Source organism: Nyctibius grandis, chromosome 8 (genome assembly GCF_013368605.1).
Source record: "Nyctibius grandis isolate bNycGra1 chromosome 8, bNycGra1.pri, whole genome shotgun sequence".
Taxonomy (NCBI): Eukaryota; Metazoa; Chordata; class Aves; order Nyctibiiformes; family Nyctibiidae; genus Nyctibius; species Nyctibius grandis.
The window spans coordinates 684,230-705,346 of NC_090665.1; the positions used below are offsets into that span (position 1 = coordinate 684,230).

Here is a 21,117-nt window from a genome sequence, read left to right on the forward strand (position 1 = left end):
AGTTCTGGGCCCTGCAATTCGAGATGTTGAGGTGTTGGAGTGAGTGCAGAGGAGGGCAACCAAGCTGGGGAAGGGTCTGGAGGGTCTGACCTATGAGGAACAGTTGAGGGAGCTGGGGGTGTTTAGTCTGGAGAAGAGGAGGCTCAGAGGTGACCTTAGTGCAGTCCCTGCTGATGAAGACAGAAACTGTTAAACTGCTTGCTGTAAGGTAAAAGTTCTCAGAAATTTAAATTAAAAGTTTAAGGGAAAAGAGAATAATTGAGGGGTTTTTTTAAAACCTAAGTGTATATGCATTGATATATACTCAGCCTTATCAATGAACAGTTGCTTCATATGCTATAATACTCTGAAAAAAAATCCTAAGCAAAATGGAATCAGTGCAAATATTTGTAGGGTTTGGGTGTGAGTTTGGCTAAGACACGACTGCTGCCTTGATATCAGAAGAGAAAGTCAGAGAATCCTGCCACTGATTTTGTTAAAATGGTAAAATATAGAGAACTGAATAACACGGTTTTCAAAGGCACAGGACTCTTTTATGGCAAATGGCAAAAAAAAAGCGAGAGTGAACGATGTAAGAGGTATATTGTGAGCCTCGGGGATGGAACAGACTGCACACTTTAAAGGAGAAGTATAGATCAAAAAGAGTAAACCTCGGCAGGGTCAGAGGAAGAGCGAGCTAGAAGAGGGACCACGAAAGGTCGCTTAATCCATTCCCTTGCCCCAGGCAGGATGGAGTGTACCTAAATCACTCCTCAAGATGAGTGTCTAACCTTGATTTAGTACCCTTGTCAGCCCTTTTTTCTCCCTCTAAGTCCAACCTGAATCTCTCTCCCTGCACTTTAAGCCCATCTTCTTGTCCTCACCACCATAAATACAGAGACAAGATTGTTCCCTGCTCTTTATAGTGTCCTTAAATCTTGGAAGATCATTGCTGTGCTTCCTCCACTCTTGCCATTAGCAGGCTGTTTCCAGTTCTTTCCACCGTTCCATGCCCACCACCATCTCTGGAGCTCCTGTCCTGCTTCCCGGTGGGACCAGGCTCCGCGTGTCCCCCAGCACCACTGTGCACACCCCCCTGCCTGGCACCTGCCCGGCTCTCGGTGCATTTGGGTGTATGTCCTTCTCTTTGTCGAGGTTAGTGCCACGTTGTTCTCTTGAGATTCCTTCGTGCGTGGCCCTAGATGTGAGCGTCCTGCCGGGACACGTTTACGTTGTGTCTTGACTAATCCGTATTACTGTAGCTCCTTTTTCTGCCCTGCTCCCGTCGGCGTCACCAGTACGGTGGTACTGATGTGACACTGGGCAGAGCAGAACTGGCACCTCGGTGATGGGCGTGCTGCTCTCGAAGGGACAGGGTTGCGGCTCGTTGGGACCAAACTGACCAGTTCACAACGCACTTTATTTGCCAAGAAAAGAGTGGGAAACAGGGTGAAAGCGTCATCTTTGTGCCTGCTCTGGAGAGCAGATCACTGCTGTTGCCTCGTTAGAGCGTGAGCATTTTGGGGGCTCTGGAAAAATAACATTACAGTGGGTAAAGGCGGCGTGAGGCCCCTCGTGCTGCCGCCCTGGCGCCGCAGGCCGGGCGGGGCGGGCGGGCGGCTCCGCCGGAGACATTTTCCACTCGCTTCCCTCCCCCCGATTGGCTTTTTTCTTTCTTTTTTTTTTTTTCCTTTCCCTTTCCTCCGACACCGGAGGCGGCGGCGGGGCCGGGCACGTGTGCGGGGCTCGGGCACCGTGACTCATGAGGCGCCGGGCCGCTCCGCCGCTGGGAGGATGAGGGGGGCCGCTCCCCGGGGGAGGGCAGCCCGCGACGCCTCCGCTCGTCACCTTTTCCTCGGGTTTGTGTCGCCCGGATCCCGGAGGCTGCGCCTGGCTTAGGTGAGCGCGGCCGGGACGGGGCTGGGCCCGGGCTCCCCGCGGCGCCGGGGCTGGGCCCGGGGCTCCCTTGGGGGGCCATGGCGGGGACCGGGTCTCCCCGCGGGGCCGTGGCGGGGCACGGGGCTGCCCGCGGGGCCGCGGCCGGGGCGCGCTTCCGGGCGGGGCGGGGGCGGCGGCGGAAGCCGGGGCCGGCGCGGGGAGCCCGGGCCGCTGCCGCCGCCTCCCGCCCGCCCGCCGCGCCGGCGGCGCTGTCAGCATGCGCCGCTGACTGGGCCGGGCCGCCTCCGCCGTGCCCGGGCCGGGCCGCCGCCCGCCCGCCCCGCGAGCATGCCAGAGGTGAGTGCTGCCGGCGGGTGCCCGGGGGCGCCGCTACCCCCGCCCCGGCCCAGCGGCCTCCCCCGGCGCGGCGGGCCCCGCGGGCGGCGGCCTGCCCGGGGCGGCGGCGCGGGGGAAGGGGGGGGCCGTGCGCTCCGCTCCGCTCGCCGGGGACGCGGGCCGGGGCGGGAGGAGCCGCCGGCCTCCGCCGCGGGGGGGGGGGGGACCGGGAGCGGCGCCCCGGGGCGCGGCCCCGCCTGCCCGCGCGTCCCTTCCCGGGGCGGGCGGCGGCGGGGTGTCAGGGCCCGCCCGTGGCAGCGCGCCACGCGTGACCCGCCCGCTGCCGGGGCCCGGCCCCGCCGCCGCGCGGGGCAGGTGCGGGGGGCGAGCGGCGCGGCCCGGGGAAGGCCCCGAGGGCGGGAGGGCCGGGCCGGGCCGGCGGCGGTGCGGGGCGGCGGGTGGGCCGTGGCGGGGCGCGGCGCCGGGCTGCGCAGCCCGCGGGGCCCGGGAGCGGCGGGGGCTCCGCAAGAGCACGAGGGTTTCGGGTGGGTTTTTAAAGAGGAGGGTGACTCCGGGGGGGCGGCCCCAGCGCGGTGCGGGCACATGGCGGTGCTGGGCAGCATCCCGGCTTCATCCGAGCTCGCTGCGCTGCCTCCCCCGTCGGGAGCGTGTGGATTAACTGGGTGGAAATAGAGCTTTTTTTATTATTATTTTTAGAGAAAGTTCTTTATTCAGAACTTTGTTCTGCATCTAGTTACTGCAAACAAATCACTTCGTTAAGATGTTAGTGTAGAGGAAGAGAAGAATGCAGGGATAACGTCTGGATAAGGTGGTTACTTTAGAAAAATGATGATTAATTTATTTTAGAATTAAGTTATTTATTTTGGTCGTTTTTTGAGAGGGGAGAACGTGTGCTGCAAAACATGGCAGTAGCAGAAGGGCACTGGTGACGAAGAGGTAGAGACAGTGAAACTGCATGAGAGCAGGTTTAACAGAATGGGCAGGAGAGAGTTATGTAAATAGTGAATAATAACATTGAATAGCTGAACTGTATCTCCTTTAGCACTATGGAAAAAAGGTTCTAATTGGTCCTGTGGTGCCAACAAGGAAATAATTTGCATAATAAATAATTAACCAATGGTACCAATTACTGCCAGGGAAGTTGGAGGGTGAGCGCCCCAGGTTGGGGACTGGGAAGCTGCGGTGGATCTGCCTGCTCGTGTTCGGTGCTGACCCTTGCCAGACCTGCTGACGTGTAACAATATTATGACAATTTAGAGCGGATAGAAGAGAACGAAATTAAAGACTTGGCAACCCTGGGATCACTGAAACGGTGACAAAACTGCGTGTGCTTTTGCAATTTACGTTTTGTGAGGCCTGCGTCACTCTGCTTTCCTCAGCTCGTGTCGGGTCAGGTGTAGACTAGGACATTGTAAAATGGAATTGGACTTGCCTGGATTTAAAGGCTGGGCTTCTGAGCTACAAAACTGCTTCAGGCTTAGTTGACACAAAAGGTGTTTAAATGGAAAAGTGATGGCCATGACTGAACGTTTGAAGTTTCATAACCAGTTAGTCTCCAGACTTGAGAAAATCTTGAAAACTTACTGCCCTGGACGCTGTATGCATGAATTAACAATAAACGTGGAGCCTGCCTAGCTTACGTGACACCTAAAAGCACAGGATTGTGCAGTTGTTATTTACTCAGGCTACTGAGGAAAGATACGCAGGCAACAGATTTCCTAGTCTGATACATGAGAGAGAAAGTGACAGGGCCTGTTTTTGTCTAATTTCCTTAAAGCCATCACCAGATTAAATTTATTTTGAATGGCAGGCAAGGCTCAGAGTCCAGGGATGCTTTGTTGTACCGTGAGGCAGTTGCATCAATGGGCAAAATCGGGGCATTATGTGAGCAGTTTGTATTTGGATCTCGTAGATGAACAAGGTAATGGATAGTATCTATCTACAGGAGTATCAGCAAAGTGGTTTAATTAGTGGAAGCAGAAAATTTTAATTTAAAATTTCTCTGGTATATTACTATCTAATTGCGGAAGTAATCATAATCATAATTCAGAGTAGTCTTTACTCAGAGGTTTTCTGTAGGCAATCACGGCCAAGAAGTTTCTCTTTCACTGACTCGCTGCTGTCGGTGTACGGTGTTGTGGGCGCTTTCAAGCTGCTTCAAGCCTTAAATGTAGACATTCATTTTCAGGTTTTGGAGAGAGATTAATTTTGTTTTGCATTACTCCACCTCTTGAATTCTCCTACTTTGTTGCTTTGCTAAGTCTCAGATGCTGTTCATCATTTTCTAGTATTACTAGGTAATAATTCCTGAGTTTATCTGTATTCTGCTTCCTGTAGTGAGGCCAAGGATTGAATAAACAAACATTTGTAGACACCTCCATGACAAATACCACACGCTGACAAGCGTTTGAAAGTAACAGGTGCTGCTGATGCTTTATTTTACAGCCTGTTTTGCATGGAGGTTTCTGGTGCTTGTCCAGTTTGCATGTCTCAGGAGCACTGAAAATGCTACTTTCCAAAATTTTATCAGCAGGGAAGATACTATTGAAAAGAACCTGTAATGCCATTCGCTGCAGGCTGTCTCCAAGGGGTTTTCAGGACTGGTAAAGGTGCTCTTCTGTGGCCTGTGCACAGCGTCTGAGCTGCATCGCTTCGCATCCCTGCGTCGGCTGCAAATCTGACTCCCCTGAAGTTAGAGCCCGTGTATCTCGGAAACACGGAAAATCCCTGTGGAGTGCAGGAGGTGGTGATGCATCACAGCAAACAGCTGAAATGAGCATTACACAGTCAGAAGGGTGTCGCTCCACAGGGCCATTATTTTGGGTGCTCAGAGGAGACGGACGTTAAAGCTGCGTGGTTTTTACCGTACTGTCCAGGATGGGTTGTGGGGCCACAGTAAAGGTTCTTTCATGTGTGGTGTAGATGAAGATCTCGTGGCCAGTTCGGATTAAAACACATGCTTTCCTCTCTGTTTTTACTTCCTTTGAGTACTTGTTTTATTCTGCTCCTTCAGATTTAATGCAGAGGTGATAACGACCCAGGAATGCCTGTAGTTAGGAGGATGAGCCGTAGCACCTCTTGATGCCCAGAACAGAGGGTGGTTGCTGCTCAGGAGCTGCGTGTATAAACTGCAAAGGTCATTTTTCTAACAGCTGACACCGAGGAAGGCACACGTGTTGGGTTATAAAAGATGCCTTGCAATAACTATTCATTAGGCTTAATGTGTGTTTTCCTTTGCCTTGTGCACATTTTAAATGCAGATGCTATGAAGAGGTGATTTTGCTGTTAACAAAGACCAGCTCGTTAAGATAAAACTGCAACAAAAGTTCTGTTCCCTTTTGTTGTCATAGTTTTATGATTTTTGCCCATGCTGAGGATGACTTCTGTAACTATGAATATTTATCAAAAAATTCCTGCAACTACTCCTGTCCAGAAGGAACTTTACTGTAGTTGTATTTTGTATATTTTTATGACAGTTTTCCAGTCTGAACAAGGAAGGACACTAATGTCAGGGATCAGGTGTTGCCTGACGTAGTGTGGGTTTGTGCTGGTGTTCATTTGTAAGAATAATCCTGCACACCAACGTGCAGGTGCTGCCAGAGGGCTCAGAGATGTGCCGGAGTGCGAGCAAAGCTCGCTGTGCAGGTCCAGGAGGTTGGTTAATGTCCTGCTGTTTGCAGCCCCTCAGGCAGAGGGGTGGCAGGAGGACCTGGGGCGGGCAGAGGCTCCAGGGCTTTCCTCTGCCTGCAGATGTGGTGGTCTCCACTGTTTGTGTTCCTTAGGGATTAGAGCAGATGCCTATGATTATTACTATTTTTAAAATTTTATTAGCAATTACATACTGTAAACTTAGTTTCCCAAGTAATGCAGCAAAGTAAACAACATTTCCTTCCTACTACCCCATAATTATTTACCAGAAGGATAAACATGAATGTTTTTTTATTGCTATCCTCGGTGACATTTGGAGTCTTCTGCTGGGAGGCTGTGCAATTGCAATTAGTGTCAATGAGAGCTCCCAGCAATTAACAGGGAAAGAGAAGGGACCATTAAAACTGTATCACAGTTGTGATGAAACTTGAATACATCCCAAGATAAAAAAATACACATTTAATATAAAAAGTTGAGAGGGGAAGGGTTTGCATACAGCATTTGCTAATGGAGTGTGGTTCCTGGTGAGGATGTTCAGGCGAGCAGTCGATGTTGCCGTTCTGCCCACAGCAGTTTGTGCAGGGCAAACGTCTGAGTGCTTCGTTTGGAGAATAAAGCCAGTGACAAATGTTGTTTCACACTGTTATGTGCATTCAGAACCAGCAGTAAAGTTTCCTGCTCTGAGGCTGATCTGAAATTACATGCATGTGCTGCATTGTTACAAAATAATATTTTTATCCAAAATACCTTTCTTTGAGGTAGCTGGAAGGTAGTTCCTTTAATGTACTATAACAAAATTAAGTCCAGGTTTGCAGTAGATACAATCTGTTAGCCCTCACTGAAGTCTAATTTAAGTTCTCACTAAATGCAGCTTGAATTTTTAATGGGATGATTGCTATTTGGTATTAATTAGAAATATCAGCAGCAGTTTATAAGGTAAAAGTAGACTTCTGCCAGTGGGATGCTAAACAGGGCACTCGGGGTTCATTTTTGTTTGAATTTACAGATGGCTCAGGAAAAGGAGGAGGCCAGGACTGCGTAAAGCAAAATGGGCCGGGAGGTTTGTGTAGCCAGGCTATCGTTTCCGCAAGCCAAGTGTATAATCAGCATTAACCAGCGTGGGGGCACGGCCCCCCGGGCCTGCGTGTCCTTCTGCAGCCCGGCTGTGCCGGGAGCTGCCGTCGCTGCTGGCAGGAAGGCTCGGACAGAAACAACTTCCAGCCCTTATTTGAGCAGTCAGAAAGTGTGCAGCTGCCTGCGTGGCTCTTAGGACCTTGTGCTTCTGGCAAATATGGCAAATATTTGTTTTCACAGAAAAATATTTTGGGAAATAAATGTGCAAGGTGGCTGAATCAGAATGAATTTCAGCACAATAAAAAGAAGTAAATACTAGACAGGTTAAAATATGTCTGGTGGCTGGACATGGCTTTCACACAGCCCTCCATCGCTAGCCCAGCTGTGTTTGACTCATTTTATCAGCTCTTTGACTTTAGAGGTGGCAGTTTAAACTCCTGCATACAGCCCAGGTGTTCCCGTTGGTACCTCACTGCTTGCCCCTGAGGGAGGCTGCGGCGGTAAAAGGAATTTTTTTCACTCAAATACTTGTCGTTAACGTTACATTCAGAGTTGGTTCAGACAAAAGTGCATCAGTCTTGCTTGCAGTGGCACAGAAAAAAATGAACAGCGCGCGCACTGAATTTTGGCCTTATCTCACTATACCACATTTTATATGTCTGGTAGCGAGATGTTTTGTTTCTACGGTTTCAGACTTTGTGTTTCAGAAGATTAATAGACTTAGCAGCCCTGTTTGCTAAGCTTAGTGATGATAACAGTGTAATAAGTCATGAGACAGTCACAGATCATCTGGCAAGGGAAAACATGCCTTGGGCTTGAACTTGGAGAAGGCATTATTTGGAGAGAAAAGTAAAATGTTGAAAGTGTTATAAATACCGCGTGGCTGTGGGTGGCTGTGAGTTCAGGTTTGCCTGAAGACCCTGCCCTGGAAGCTCGGTTGGTGGCATCTGCGTTCACCCTTTACACGTGCCCACAGAGGATGGTATTTATAAAGTACACGTATGGTATTTAGCGCAGCGGGTACGAAGCGCGGGGTTGTTCCCCTGGCTGAGCGCGGGTGCCAGGGGTGCGGGCGGGGGGAGTGGCGGGCAGCGCGGTGCGGGACCCCCGGCTCCACAGCCCTGGCTGCCCGGGGCGGCTCCGTGCATTCCTGCTGGCTCCCGCGCGATGGGTCCGGCTGCGAGCGGTGAGTAAGGGCTTGGGAACCCGGAGCATGCTTGGGCTCTGGGCCCAATCCTGCTTCCAGAGAAGTTAATGGGAATTTTTCCTTCTAAATAAGGGAGAGGGATCAGAGCTCGTCAGCTCGGTTCTGGAAGGCCCTCGGCGCTCCTCTCTCGGCTGTCCTTCACCCCAAGCCCCCTTTGCGTGGGGAGGAGGTGGTCCAGCGGTGCATGGCCGTAGGCCAGCCTGCAGCGGGGTGCACGGGACAGGAGCACGCTCCCGAGACCTTACCTCCGCTGCAGTGCCACTACACAGCGTGCACGGAGATAAGCTTTTCTTTTAAATGTAAGTAAACTGCTGTAGGAAAGTGAAGTTCGCTGCTTTAATTGGGTCTAGCTGTCCCCGAGGTCTCGAGCCTTTAAACTCCGCGCTCCCCGGGGCACCGTGGAGGAGCGTGCAGGCGCCGGGAGCTCGCTGAGCCAGGCAGATGTGTCAGGTTTTCCGAGCAGGTTGCCAGGCTGAAGGCAGCGGTAATTAGGCCTGGATTCACCAGAGAAAATCCGTGTGTCTGTGTGCGCAGGCGCCCGGGAGCCGCCGCTCCGACGTCTGCCGAGGTGCGGTGGGGTGGTGGCTGCTCTGGGGCTGGCTGTGCAGAACTGCCCTTCCTCCTCCTCCTCCTCCTCCTCGCCGGTCCCCCAGGGCCGGTGCTCCCGTCCCAACTGACGCTGGCTATTTCGGTGTTGCTTGTGCCATCTGGTTTCCATGGGAGAAAGGGCCTGTCAACTGCACGTACTGATAAACACGGCATGATTTACTTGTGAGAAATAAACTCTAGTATTTTTTTTCTGTGACTCTCTGAAAAAAAAATCCAAACAAAAAATGTTTCTTCCAGTGTTTGAAAGACTTTATTAGTGCCTGGGCAGCGCTCTTGGCTTTGTGTGATCACTTTTGGTTTTCAGTGGAGTCCTTTCCGTGCGCAGTTTTATGTGGGAATCCTTCAGTGCTCGATATGAAGGCAAATCTTAAACTGACTTTGAGATTTCTTTCACAAGCAGTGAAAAATCAAAGGTAGTGAGTGAATCCATGATACTAGTAATATAGCTACGTGCTTTTCAGCTTTTTGATGTGTAACAGTTCTTCTGGGAGTACAGGCAGTGGCTGCTATGACTTAGCTTTGCAAACCGTGGAGAAGGAAGTCCCTGGGAAAATACCTCACTTGCTGCTTATCAGCATTTTATTGAGCTTCTGTATTTATGTGCAAATATATTCCATAAATAAATCCTTAATGATGTGATTTTTTGTGAAAAGCAGATGCAGCTCTGTTCAATTCTTCTAATTAAATACAGCCAATGGTGGCAACTGAAATACAAGAATTTGAACTTCTTTCAGTCATTTTTCTGCATGACTGACAAAATTATTGCTTTGGGTTTGTTTGGTTTGTTTTGTACAGCTTCTAAGCATTCTGTCTTTAATCACCATTTTTATAAAAGTTGCTTTTTCGTAAATCCTTTCAGAAGCTATTTTCTAAATATTCCCTGTTTTCTGCGCAAGACTAGAATTTTAAACTTTCATATTCAGTTATTTTTAAATGATTTTTAGAGGTAAGAGTGCAAATACAAGGAAGACTCTAATTTACTTTTGAGCTTTGTCCGAAATTCCTTCCCTGTGGTGTTCAGGTCGGGTAGCTTCCACAGGTACACTAATGAAAATGGAGACGGATCGAGGAGAAATCAAGTAGAGGATCGAGAGGAATCTTCCATGTGAGGAATACTACGGGAAAGCAGATAAAAATAGTGGAGGTAGACAGTGATGATGAATGTGTTGGGTATTACGCAAGGCTCTGCGCTTGCCGTGCCGCGCTGGAGTGTTACCAGGAGCAGTGTGGGGCTGGCTGGGCGTCCCCGTTAAATGGGCTTGAGCACTCTTCTGTATTGGGTTTTCATGTGGCGTCATTCTTTAAGCTGTTATCCTGGCTAGTTTAAAAATGATGAATGTTTAAAGTAACGCTGACAATATCCTGAGTCTTTCGGACACTTCTTGTCTAAAATTTTTGGTCCACAGCTGTGGTCCGTTGACACGTTAAGATTGGTGTTTTTATTCTGTGGTAGCAGGCTTTTGGGGAAAGTGATCCATTTTTATGTTGCATGAATATATAGAGGCCATTTCTTCTGCCAGAAGAGTTAATGGGAGTCTGAAGGTTATGTGTTCTGTGATTTGGCACCAGTTGAGCACAAAAAAGGTTGCCTACCGAGCGAGCAAGGAGGACACAGCTCCCTTCTCCTTGCTCAGGAAGGAGGCTGTTGGGGACGGGACCGCGAGCCGTGTGTGCAGGGCTCTGCCGGGGCGCTGGGACTTGGAAATCCACCTCCATCAGTCATGGTGGTCCTTCTGGCTGAGGTTTTGTGCAGAAGAAGCTGTTCCAAACAGGGGCCGTTAGCGGGTTGTTTTTCATGGTTATTGTGAGCTACATAAACATCATGATTCAAGATGAACAAGCATAACAATGAATTATAGCAAATAGTGATTGAACAAATGGCCTGAAAGACATTTGTCACTTCTTTCCTAAAATAAAGCATAGTCATTCAGTTTTTGTTATGTCTTTTTAATACTAGTGACTAATTTGGAACTTTTCTTTGATATCATGTATTTATTTAGCTTGGATGGGATTGTTCATGATGCAAAATTAATCCCATCAGTGTTTCTGTGCTGCTGAGCGCTGTGTGTGTAGTGATCTCTGCTAAGGCAAGGAAAGCACCTCCCAAACTCGGTTAGTTTTGCTGTATACTGAAGAATCATTTTGCTCTTACATTAGTGCGTAACAGTTATCTCGGATATCTCAGGTGGTGACAGAGCACAGTGAGTTAAAACCCCATTCTCTAGGGTTTGGATTCTTACATAAATAATGAAATTATTTTAGATTCATTGTATTTTCTGATAAGTCATACAAATTTTTACTATCTCGGAAGGATATGACTGATAAATATAAATTAAATGTAAGGCCAGAATGTATTAAAACATAGAAAATACTCTATTTTGGATTTGAGATTCCTTGCGAAACAGAAGGCTTTGAACTGAGACGCAGTCGGCTTTATCTCCTGTCTTGCAACAGACGCTGGAGGAGTTCTGCAGCGCTGCCCTTGCCCCGTGATTCACGTTCCTGTTAGCAGGAGTCGGGCGGTTACGTCCTTGCACCAGGCTGGCGATGCCCCGCTGTGCTGGGTGTCCCTGGCATGGCAGTGCTGCGGGTGTTGGGGACGGGGGGCTTTCGGAGCCGTGGGTCCCCGTGCCAGGGCACTGGCTTGGCATTGCCCGCGCTCTGTCCGGGGGAGCCGCTCTCCTGCAGTCCCTGCCGCATCGGCAACCCATTTTCACCCATTCCCATGTAATTTTCTCGTCCTTGGAGAGCAGCACGTGACTGTCACAGCGTTGCCACAGCTCACCGCTGCTCAGCTGAAGCGACCAGGCCATCGACAGCCGAGTTCTAACTCGCTGGCGAAAGCGGAACTCTGTGTAACGTGTTCCTCATTAGCTGTCTTCACGTCCCTTTTTGTTTGCCCTCAAGTCAGACGCAAGATGAAGCAATCCACGTAATTACAACCTGTGATTGGCCTCGCTGGGAGCATGCCCCTTTCTGCAGCCGGCAGTTGGTGGTAAGGTGCCCCGCGCTGCCTTGTGTGGGAGACGCCCTGTCCTGCCCAGCTGCGGGGGTCCCCTCTCCGCAGGGCGAGCAGCGGTGTGGGGGGGGTCAGGGCAGTGGGACCCCGCGGTGCCACCGGGAGTGGGACAGCACGCAGGTGACATGAAAGGCCTGTTCTGTTTCCGGTAATTAAGTTCAGATTTAATCTCGCTGATTAATTTGGCGTATGCAAGGATGTGGTGGCTGCACCCAGACTCCTCATTCATAGTTATTCACATACAAAGCGATCGTCATGCGAACGGGCAAGAACTTTAAAATCTAGAGTTTGGTGAGGGGATGCCTGGACTGGGGCGGGTTAGCGAAGCTAAGCGGAGGAGCTTGTTGGCTGGAGCAAATGCTATTTCTAATAAATTAATAATAATGTTAGCACAGGCCGTGTAGGCGCCGTAACCCATCGGGCAGTGGTCTCTCAAGACTCCGTTTACCCACTGCTTTATCCAGCCGTTTCTGGGGAAGGAGAAAGCCACCCTCTGCAACCAGGGCCACGTGGCAGCTGCTTTAGGAAGGGAAGTGAAAAACGATGTATGTGACTGTAAAAAGCGGGAACCTGAGCAGTAATAAGGTGCCAGTGTATTTCCCCTTGCTATAAAGTAGATATTAAGGCATCTGACCTGCAAGAAGCTAGGCTGGTGTCTGCCGCATCTCCCACGAGTGAGGGCTCCTCCGGGTCGCTTTTCCTCCCGAAACCATCGGCATCAGCTGAATTTGATGTTAGAGGGAAGCAGTGGCTTCTTGCTGAGTCATGGACGTTGCTTTTTCTGCAGTAGTTATCATGGATGGTGCTACTAATGATGTTTTGTTTACATGTAACATTTTATAATACACACACGGGTGCAGTTAGCAATCACCTGGCAACGTGGGAGTGTTTTTCAGCGATGGGTTGCTATCCTTTCTGCCATTGCTACAGTAGCTCCCAGTTTTGGATCTCAGCGGTGGGACTTGTGCTGAGGTTCACACGTGGCTGTGTCCTCGAGGAAAACACCCAAACCCTGCTGCACGCGGGGTGGTCCTCGTTAACGCTTGGCTGTGTAATCAGCAGGCACCCCAGCCTGCTCCCATTGAAACCAGTTTACAGAGTCACATGCATCCGGGATGCCGGGGAGGGTAGGAAACGTTTTACAGGTGAAATGTGCCTTTCTGGTGGCAGGGGACAGCGTGGGGCGGACAACTCAGAGTGACTGACCTGTTGGGCCAGCTGTGCCCAGAGGTGACACTGGGTTTGTGGGGACTGATCCTGGCGTGGTGCCGCTGGCGTGGGTCACCTCGCTCCTCTCCTGCGTCGCTTGGCTTATGTGTGGTTGCAGTTAATCAAACAAAATGTCTTTAATGTGCAAGAGTCAGATTAATAAATAGCTCCGTACTTTTTGGAAGAGTGCATAGTTACGTTGTTACGGCCTCTCAAATGTCTTTGTGTAGAAGTACAATGTTTAAAATTAATATTAATTAGAACAAGCACATAAGACTGATTTTAAGAAAAGAGCTTTTGGTTATTTCAGTTCAATTAGTTTTCTTTTTAAAAACAATTACTTCTCGGAGTTTTAAGTTAAATCACTAGATTATTTTTAAGGATAAACAACTTATTTTTCAACTTGTGTGGGAAATGTCACTTCTTTTATGGTTGAAATTCCCCTATGCCAGGGTAATGCAGAACTTCCTAGTTCTAAAATATATTATGTCAATGTTATGGTAAAGGAATTATAGTATGGATACGTTTTTACTGCCAGAAACAGCATTTGCAGCTTCAGCGGTGTGGATGGGTATGAGACTGCTTTGTAGTACATAAATCAAGAGCAAAATGGGTTAAATGCAGAGCAGCCCTTCCTGCCGTCTGCTGTCTCTGACTTACGAGTTGAAGGAGCAGAATCACAGCCAGTACACACGTTTCCTAGTCTAGGGACAGACATGGCCTTCCCCTCTTCTAGTTTATAAATACACATCCATCTAATGCTGTCAGGTAATGTGAATTGTGCAAGTCTCTGGTCCTAACTTTTGTAAAGGAGATTGATCTATAGCTTAGGTTATAAAAAAAGAAAAATTTCCACAGGCATATTTCTTGACTTCTTAAAGTTTTTTTTTAATTACAGTAATAGTGGTTAATTCATAACCATCCACTCTTTAAAGGAAAAAGGGTTTATGGAATTTGCAGTGTAACTTTCTGACTTGAAAATAGCATTACTGTAATTAATCTAAAGTAAGAAAGGATTGGGCTCTGGGATTTGTGTGTCAGTGCCATTACACTGTCGTTAGGAGTGGGTTCACAGTTTGATTAGGGATGTAGATCTTGGAGAACTGATTTCATGGAAATACCTGACTTCTGCACACTGCAGTAACACGTGTGCAACAGGGCGCGCTGACTTTACGACATGTTGCCTCTTTTTTCATTATTTATCCAGTTTTCATGAACTGAGTACACCTGGATGTGTTGAATTCCGATGTCATGTCACAGTTAGGTGTTCCTGCTAAAACGGTTTCAGAAACTGTGAAAGACACTCGAGATAACGCATCTGATGAGGATCTGCCTGAGCAGCCCACTGAAGGCAGTGGGAGGTTGCACTGCCTTCCCAAGCAACTCTGTCAAACAGTACAGAAATAACCTTTAAAACACTACTACTAGTAGTACTACTGCTAAAACGATGTATATTATGCAAAATATCTGGGCCATAGAAGTAGTGTTGACAGTTTCTTTACAGATCCGGTGTGGGACTTGCTTAGTAGTTCAGTGCTAATATGTGCTTGTAGTTTTACCAAGCTGTGTGTAAGCCACGAGTTGCTGGGCTGTGGGGGGCTGTGAATGCATCTCAAATGGTGCAGTGTCCGGGCACCCCACTCCGGAGCTGGCTGCTCTGTGCTGCTGCCTTGGAGCTCGACTTTTTCCTGATATATGTAAAATATATATATAGTACAGAATTGGGAGAGGGGCCTTTTTGCTTTTAGGTGCTGTCGTATGATGTAGTGGGTACACTTCCTACAGAGCTAGAGTGCAAGACCAGTTCGGTTTGTTCATCATTAGTTTACTAAAGAATATTTTTCTTTAACCAGTCCTTCACTGTTATGTGGCCAAGATGTTAATTAGCTCATTGTTTCTGCTTAATTTTGTGACAGCAGTATAATTATATCCCTCAACTGTGCCATGAAGTAATTGCTGTATCTTTTCCAAATTTTACGTTGAGATATGTTATTGGTACAACTTTGAATTTGGCAGAGGTGTTCTGAAAATCCTGCAAGGCAGTCAGTGATTTTTGTATTTCTTTATTTAAAAGACAGCCATTTGGCAATTTCAAGCCTTGAGACTGTACTGTCAGTGTAAATAGAATATTGATTTTATTCCATGTCCTGTCTCATTAGAGTCATTGTCATGAGGATGGGTTCATGTTGTGTAATTATCTGTTCCTGCTGACAGTTCTCATGTCATTGAGACTGGCGTTTTCAGCTTCCACTTTGAGCAGAAAAATAGCATTCTTCCCTGCCATGTTCTTTAGTGTTGTGCTTTTTGCCTGTCCAGCTTTATACATCTTTCTTTCTGAGAGACGTGTGTGAATTGAGATAGAGAAAGCAGGAACGTCCAGCAAACCCAGGTACAGGACGAGTGAGAAGTTCTCAGTGCAGCGAGACACTCCTGTCCAGATACCTTATTTTTGTGTCAGAGACTGTAACGACAAGAGGAGGAGAAACAAATCATTAACCTGGCTGTACAACATTTCTTTATAGCAATAACGGGAAGTAATAAAAATTGCACATAGAACAAGAACTTAGAAACCATCATCACGTGGTCCTTTCTGGGTTAGTTTCACTTTCTTGGGTGTTTCCAGATGACCTTTCCGTTGATATGTGAAGCTGTTTCTTAATCATTTTCATTCACCTAGCTCAGCAGACAACTAAGTCACCCCTCTTAAGGAATGACTTCTCAGTGTTATTCCTCTCTTTTGTCTTTTCTGAGAGTCACTTTTTAATTTACTTTCAATTTTCTTAGCTGCTTTTTCCTTGTATCCCCAATAATCAGTGAAGGCAAGGTTATGCTTTGTCCAAGCCAATGTTGCAACAGTCCCAAGACAAGTAGCAAATACTTTCAGATTTCAAAAGGTGAACTTCAAAACCCAGCTGTGGATTAAGAAGAGCCTTTAGTACTGAATGGCCTACTAGGTGGAGTCTGGAAACTGTCAGCCCCAAAATAAATTTTAATTAAGTTTTAAAAAAAAAAAATTATTAAGAATCAACTCAACCCTTTTCCTGTGGTTCCTCCCTCTGGGTTTGTTGCAGTCTTTCCTAGTTTATCAGACACAGCCCAAAGAGACACGTCACATCTGCCTGCTGGGGTATTTTTGCAGACAGGGATCTCCTTTAGTATCTGAGGCTTATTGGGGCTCCTTATTGACTTGGAATATCACAAGAGAATTTCAAAGTGAGAGGAAAATAGTTATGCAGATTAAAAAAAATAGAATCCTATGCTAACAGCTTCCTTTATTTAGTGGGGATATTGAAGCTATGCCTCTGCTCTGAAGTCGGTCTTTATTTTTGCTAGAAGGCTATTTCTAAAGCTGACATTTCTGGCTATGTTTTCAGGTAGATGAAAACAAATTCTGACAAAACAATTTTTCTTCAAGTAACTGTGCAGACAAAATACACATCTAGCAGTTCTTCACATTCAGCAGATTTACCTCTGAGGCATCACAGCTACTTGGAGTAATACTTTTCTTTTCGTAGCTGGCAGCCTGAAGAATGAAGGGTGAAATTCAGCCTCATCTAATGCAGTTACAGATACGTCACTGACCTCAACAGGAGCAGGATTTCGCTGTAAGTGGCTAGTCTGATTCCAAATAGAAAACTTATTACAAAGTTAGGAATAAAACATAGTTTTGTGAGTTTTACCAGGAAGATGATTCCTTTCACTACATGTGAGCACAAAAGATAGTTTTCATCTGTTTCCATTTTGTGTGTTGCCTTCATGCTATCTTTCTTTCCTTGTTAGGGGTGACTACTCTTGTGATGAGAGTGAAATTAAATATCCTGTTTCGAAAAGGTGGCCTTTAACTTGCTTTGGCTTTAGCATGTAAATTACATCAATTAATGCTCTAACTCTTCTTGGTGTGTGGAAAAATCAATGCTTGGTATGGATTGTATACCAAGCTGATGAACAGGAGAAAATCCCTGCTTAGAGCTGTTTCACAGCTTCGTTGTAGAGCTTTTGGTGCCTGCATCGGCATTCGCCCTCTTGGAGTCTCACAGGAAATAAACATTCATAACAAAATAACATCAAAAGTCGTTGTTTTGTGCTGTGGAAGAGTGATGGTGAGAGGAAGCCTGTGGAGGAGAGGGTGCGTTGCAGTACACCTTGGCTGGAGGCTGGGTGATGTGTTTTAGGCTTCCGAAAGCTCTCTGGTGCGAAGGGCAGGCCTGCACGAGGCAGGTGGGGATGCCTGGAGCCTGTCCCACCCGGGCGGGCCCGCTGGCACGCGGCCCTGGGCAGGCGGCTTCCTGAGGCCCCGGCATATTGTTCTGCACTTTGAAATCTCTTGGTGCTAACCCATCGTGGCTGGGTAGCGTGGCACAGCTGGGAGAACCAAACTTGTTTGCAGAATGAGTTTTCAAGACCTGTGTCTCTGGTGTATCCCACAGTGCTGATCAGGAGTCACTGCTGGCACGGGATGACTCTGACTTCTGAATTTTAGGCAGTTGAATGAATATCTGTGTTTACCAAGAAGACACCTAGCTGCTAACTTGTGCTTGCAAGTCATTATGCACAGTCGTTTCCTTCCTGCTAGCAGGGATTAAAAACGTGGGCATGATTAGAAGTGTCCTGGCAAGGAAACCACGGTGCCTGTTATAATCTTATTAGCCGTATTAGGTGTGCTTTACTTCTCCTGTAGTTTGTTGTTCTGATCACTTAGTCCCTGGAAAAAGGCTCCTCGTAGATTTTCCTCATCTGTTGGTTTGCATCCACGCTGACCAGCACCACTTTCTGATGACAGCATCAGTGGTGCTGCTTTGGGGCGTGGAGGGGAATATACAAATGATGGAGCAGTGTCTTTACAAAGAGGAGGACTCGAACAGCAGGTGGGATGCTGCTGGGGGTTGCAGTGCTGCCAGGAGAGTTCCCATCCTCGGGGTTGCTCGTGGGCTCCGGTGTTGTCCTGCAGCGTGCTATGGGCATTGCCGCGAGAGCCCCTCTGCTCTGCGCTCCAGGCTGCTCCGTTGAGATCTCCAGGCTGGGACAAGAGTTATAATTTATCGTGGAGTTATGTTTACACATGGCACCAGGCTTCTGTGGCAAAGCTGGGCATGCCACCTCGGCATCTGAGGGGAAAGGGTTACCCCCCTCTCATTGCTAGACGTTAAATGCCTGCGTGCTGTTTATCACGAATCTTGTAGTTCACCTGCGGTACGTTAAGGGCAGGAAAGCACCCGAGCGCCGAGCAGCCACTCTCTGCTGGAGAGGGGCAGTCGATACGTGCTGGCACGTTATTTCCCGAGCTCTGAGGGGAACGCGGCTCCGGGCCCGTTTGCAGTGACCCCGACGCGGGTCCGTATCGGTGACCGGGGCTGTGCAGGAGCGCGCAGTTGCTGTCCCGGCCAGTCAGCGGCGGCACCGGGGCCGAGCCGGCCCGGCGGGTCTGGCCGTAGGAGGAGCGGGGGCCGCCGTGCCGCTGCCCGGCCGCGGGCGGTGACAGCCGCGCCGTAACGCAGCGCTGTGCCGGGCTCCCGGCGGGGCGGCGGGCCCGGCCTGCTGCGGGCCGCGCCAGGCCCGGGGCGGGGCGGAAGCGGGCGGCCAGCGGCCGGTGCCATCGCCGCCGCCGCCGCGGCCCGTCCCCTCGCTGCGCGCCGGGCGGAGCCGGGCCCACGCGCCCGTCCTGCGGCGGCCCGGCGGGGCAGCGCGGCCAGCGTCTGACAGGCGCGACCTTTCATAAGACGGCCCCCGCCATTGGCTTCCTGCCCGCAGTATCGCTGCAAGGCGCGCTGCGATTGGCTCGCTCCCGGCCATGGCTGGCTCCGCGCGGGGCAGCGGCCGCGCAGCCCGGCGGCTGGCGTGAGTGCCCTGCGCGGGGCGGCCCCGCGGGACGGACACCGCGACTGCCGCCCGTGACTTGTAACGTGTCTCCTTCTCTCTGCAGGTTGGTACTAAGAAGTGCCTTTCCTGACGTCTCTGCTGCTTGGGACCGCTTCTAGAGCAGCCGCTGCTTTTTGCCTTGCTTGCTGCCAGCTAGACGGCGAGGACAGCGCGTCGCCGCCACCTCTAGCCAGCCACCCGCTGCACCCACCGCCGGCGGAACGGCGCTCTCGGGCCTTGCCGTGCGCTGCTTTACTGTCAAAGTTTGCTGAGAAGGTCAGATACCTGCTGCCCGAAAATCAAGGAGAGGAGGAGACCAAAAAAAAAAAAATCCAGTCTCGATCGTTGCTCTAAACTGCTGCATCTGTCTATGCCAAACTAATCGATACCGATTGCACCACAAAGCCCCGCTGCAAACTCAGCTGCGTGGAGATTACCTTTCAGACAACTTCCCTGAAAGCAGCTCGGAAATCCCGTCTCAGAGGGTCTGCCACGTTTTCATGCTTGCACTGTGGGCTCCGGTTGGCACCCAGGATGGGTTACTGAGCGCACGAGGCTAGTCCCGGGCCACACTTTTTAACCCTCCCCTCGCTGGTAATCCTGGCGTTTCTCTAAGTACGAAACCTCTGTCGATTAACAGTGTCACGCTCTGAACTCCCGGTGGCACGTCTTTTCCTTGAGGTTGTGGCCACCCCGTTTTACACGTACTTTTAAAATAGGCAGCGGGGGACAAAAAGTATTCTGGAGGTGGCATCATTTCCAGTTTATCAGTTCAGCTACTCGTTTGTCTGTTTTATTGGAAATTTTAACTACCTGTAAAATCTAAAGATGGCTGTAAGTGTCACACCAATTCGGGACACAAAATGGCTAACGCTGGAAGTGTGTAGGGAGTTCCAAAGGGGGACTTGCTCACGACCAGACACGGAATGTAAATTTGCACACCCATCGAAAAGCTGCCAAGTTGAAAACGGACGCGTAATCGCCTGCTTTGATTCGTTGAAAGTGAGTAAATATTATATTATTTTCAAGGATATACGGTTAATGAAAGCAGCAGTTGTAGCCAGAGAAACCCCAGAGGCAGAAAGGGAGCAATTGCTGGCTGCCAGCAGTGGGATGTTTTGCTGCTGTTATTTTATTGATGCTTGTTGATTTGTTTTGCTGTTTTCCTCAGGGGAAGGGGAAGGATAGGGGGAATGAAGGGAAAATGCGCCTGGCAGGGCTCAAATCCTCTGGTATGGCTACAGTGACTGGTTCTTTGCCTCCAAATTATTCTCTGCCTGTAGCTGGAATAAAGGGCGCTTCACGTAGAAACAGCAAAGTCACTGTAAGGATTCTGTGTTTTTAATAGCACAAACCACGTAAGCAATATGAGGATTTGTTTCCATCTCGTAACTACCAGCGGGTTGTTGGTGTCTCTAGACAGCTGATGGTGAATCTTAGAAGAGTGTTTTCCTCCCGGGGTTATTTGGGTGTCTGTGAGCACCCTGCTTGTGTTTCTGTGTTTGGGACTGCTGCGGTCATCGTGCCTGTGTCACAAATGCACTTGCTGAAGGGAAGGACGACGCTTAGCAGAAGGCAGGGTGCCTCTAGACGTGCAAGCAGGGCTGTAGCAGAGAGGGTACAGCCTCACGGTGGTTTTTAGGAGGCATATCCGAGTTAGGTGCTGTAAATGTATGGCTGCTGGTTTACTGTAGCTGTAGTTTCAGTAGTAGGTGTTAAATGTGTGGATCGCAGCCCCTTCCCTTCATTTTTTATGAATTAAATAACATTTAAAATACTCATCCCACAAACAGGACAGAATTAATTCAGCAGAGTCATAAAAAATCAAAAGTTGGGCAACAGAAATACACCTGTCAGATTTTCCACGGTCTAATTTTCTCCGTGGGACTAAATCCCAGGACGCGGAGCAGAACCCGAGTGCGTGGAGTTGGCTCGTGGCAGAGTCGCAGCAGTAACCAGCGGCTGCAGGTCGCTCGTGCAGCCAGGCCCCCATCACAGCGGGAGCTGGGCGGGGAGGGGGTTTATAGCGGTTTTATATAAATCCTGCAATGCTCCTGAGTTTAAAAATGTGTCTTGTCACAGATCAGGGTAGAGGGTGAACGAGGACGCTGTGCCGCCGGGGCCACCCCGCCAGCACGTCGGTGTTGGCCGTGCTGCGGCCCATGGTGGCACACCTACTGGAAACGCCGGCCTGGCCTGGGAGACGTAAACCTGCCTCACTGGGAGAGGGGGTGAGAGTGAAGATGTATTGGCTGGTAAAATAGTACCCGCGGTGTCCCCC

The 21,117-nt window shown here is 49.3% G+C and overlaps 1 protein-coding gene across 13 annotated transcripts in view; it reads left to right on the plus strand.

Moving 5' to 3' along the window:
* The first annotated feature begins 1,708 nt into the window (after positions 1-1,708).
* MBNL1 (muscleblind like splicing regulator 1) overlaps positions 1,709-21,117 on the plus strand; it is an 81,527-nt gene continuing 62,118 nt past the window's right edge. For 6 of the 13 annotated variants that reach the window (XM_068405968.1, XM_068405972.1, XM_068405976.1 and 3 more), the window contains exons 1-2: positions 2,123-2,214; positions 18,901-19,838. In XM_068405968.1, coding sequence (XP_068262069.1) covers positions 19,665-19,838 — 174 coding nt within the window. In that variant the 5' untranslated portion in view covers positions 2,123-2,214; positions 18,901-19,664. Of the gene's footprint in view, positions 1,879-2,122; positions 2,215-8,251; positions 8,443-18,777; positions 19,839-21,117 lie in introns of those variants that run through there. The other 7 variants (XM_068405969.1, XM_068405970.1, XM_068405971.1 and 4 more) reach the window with 7 other exon arrangements.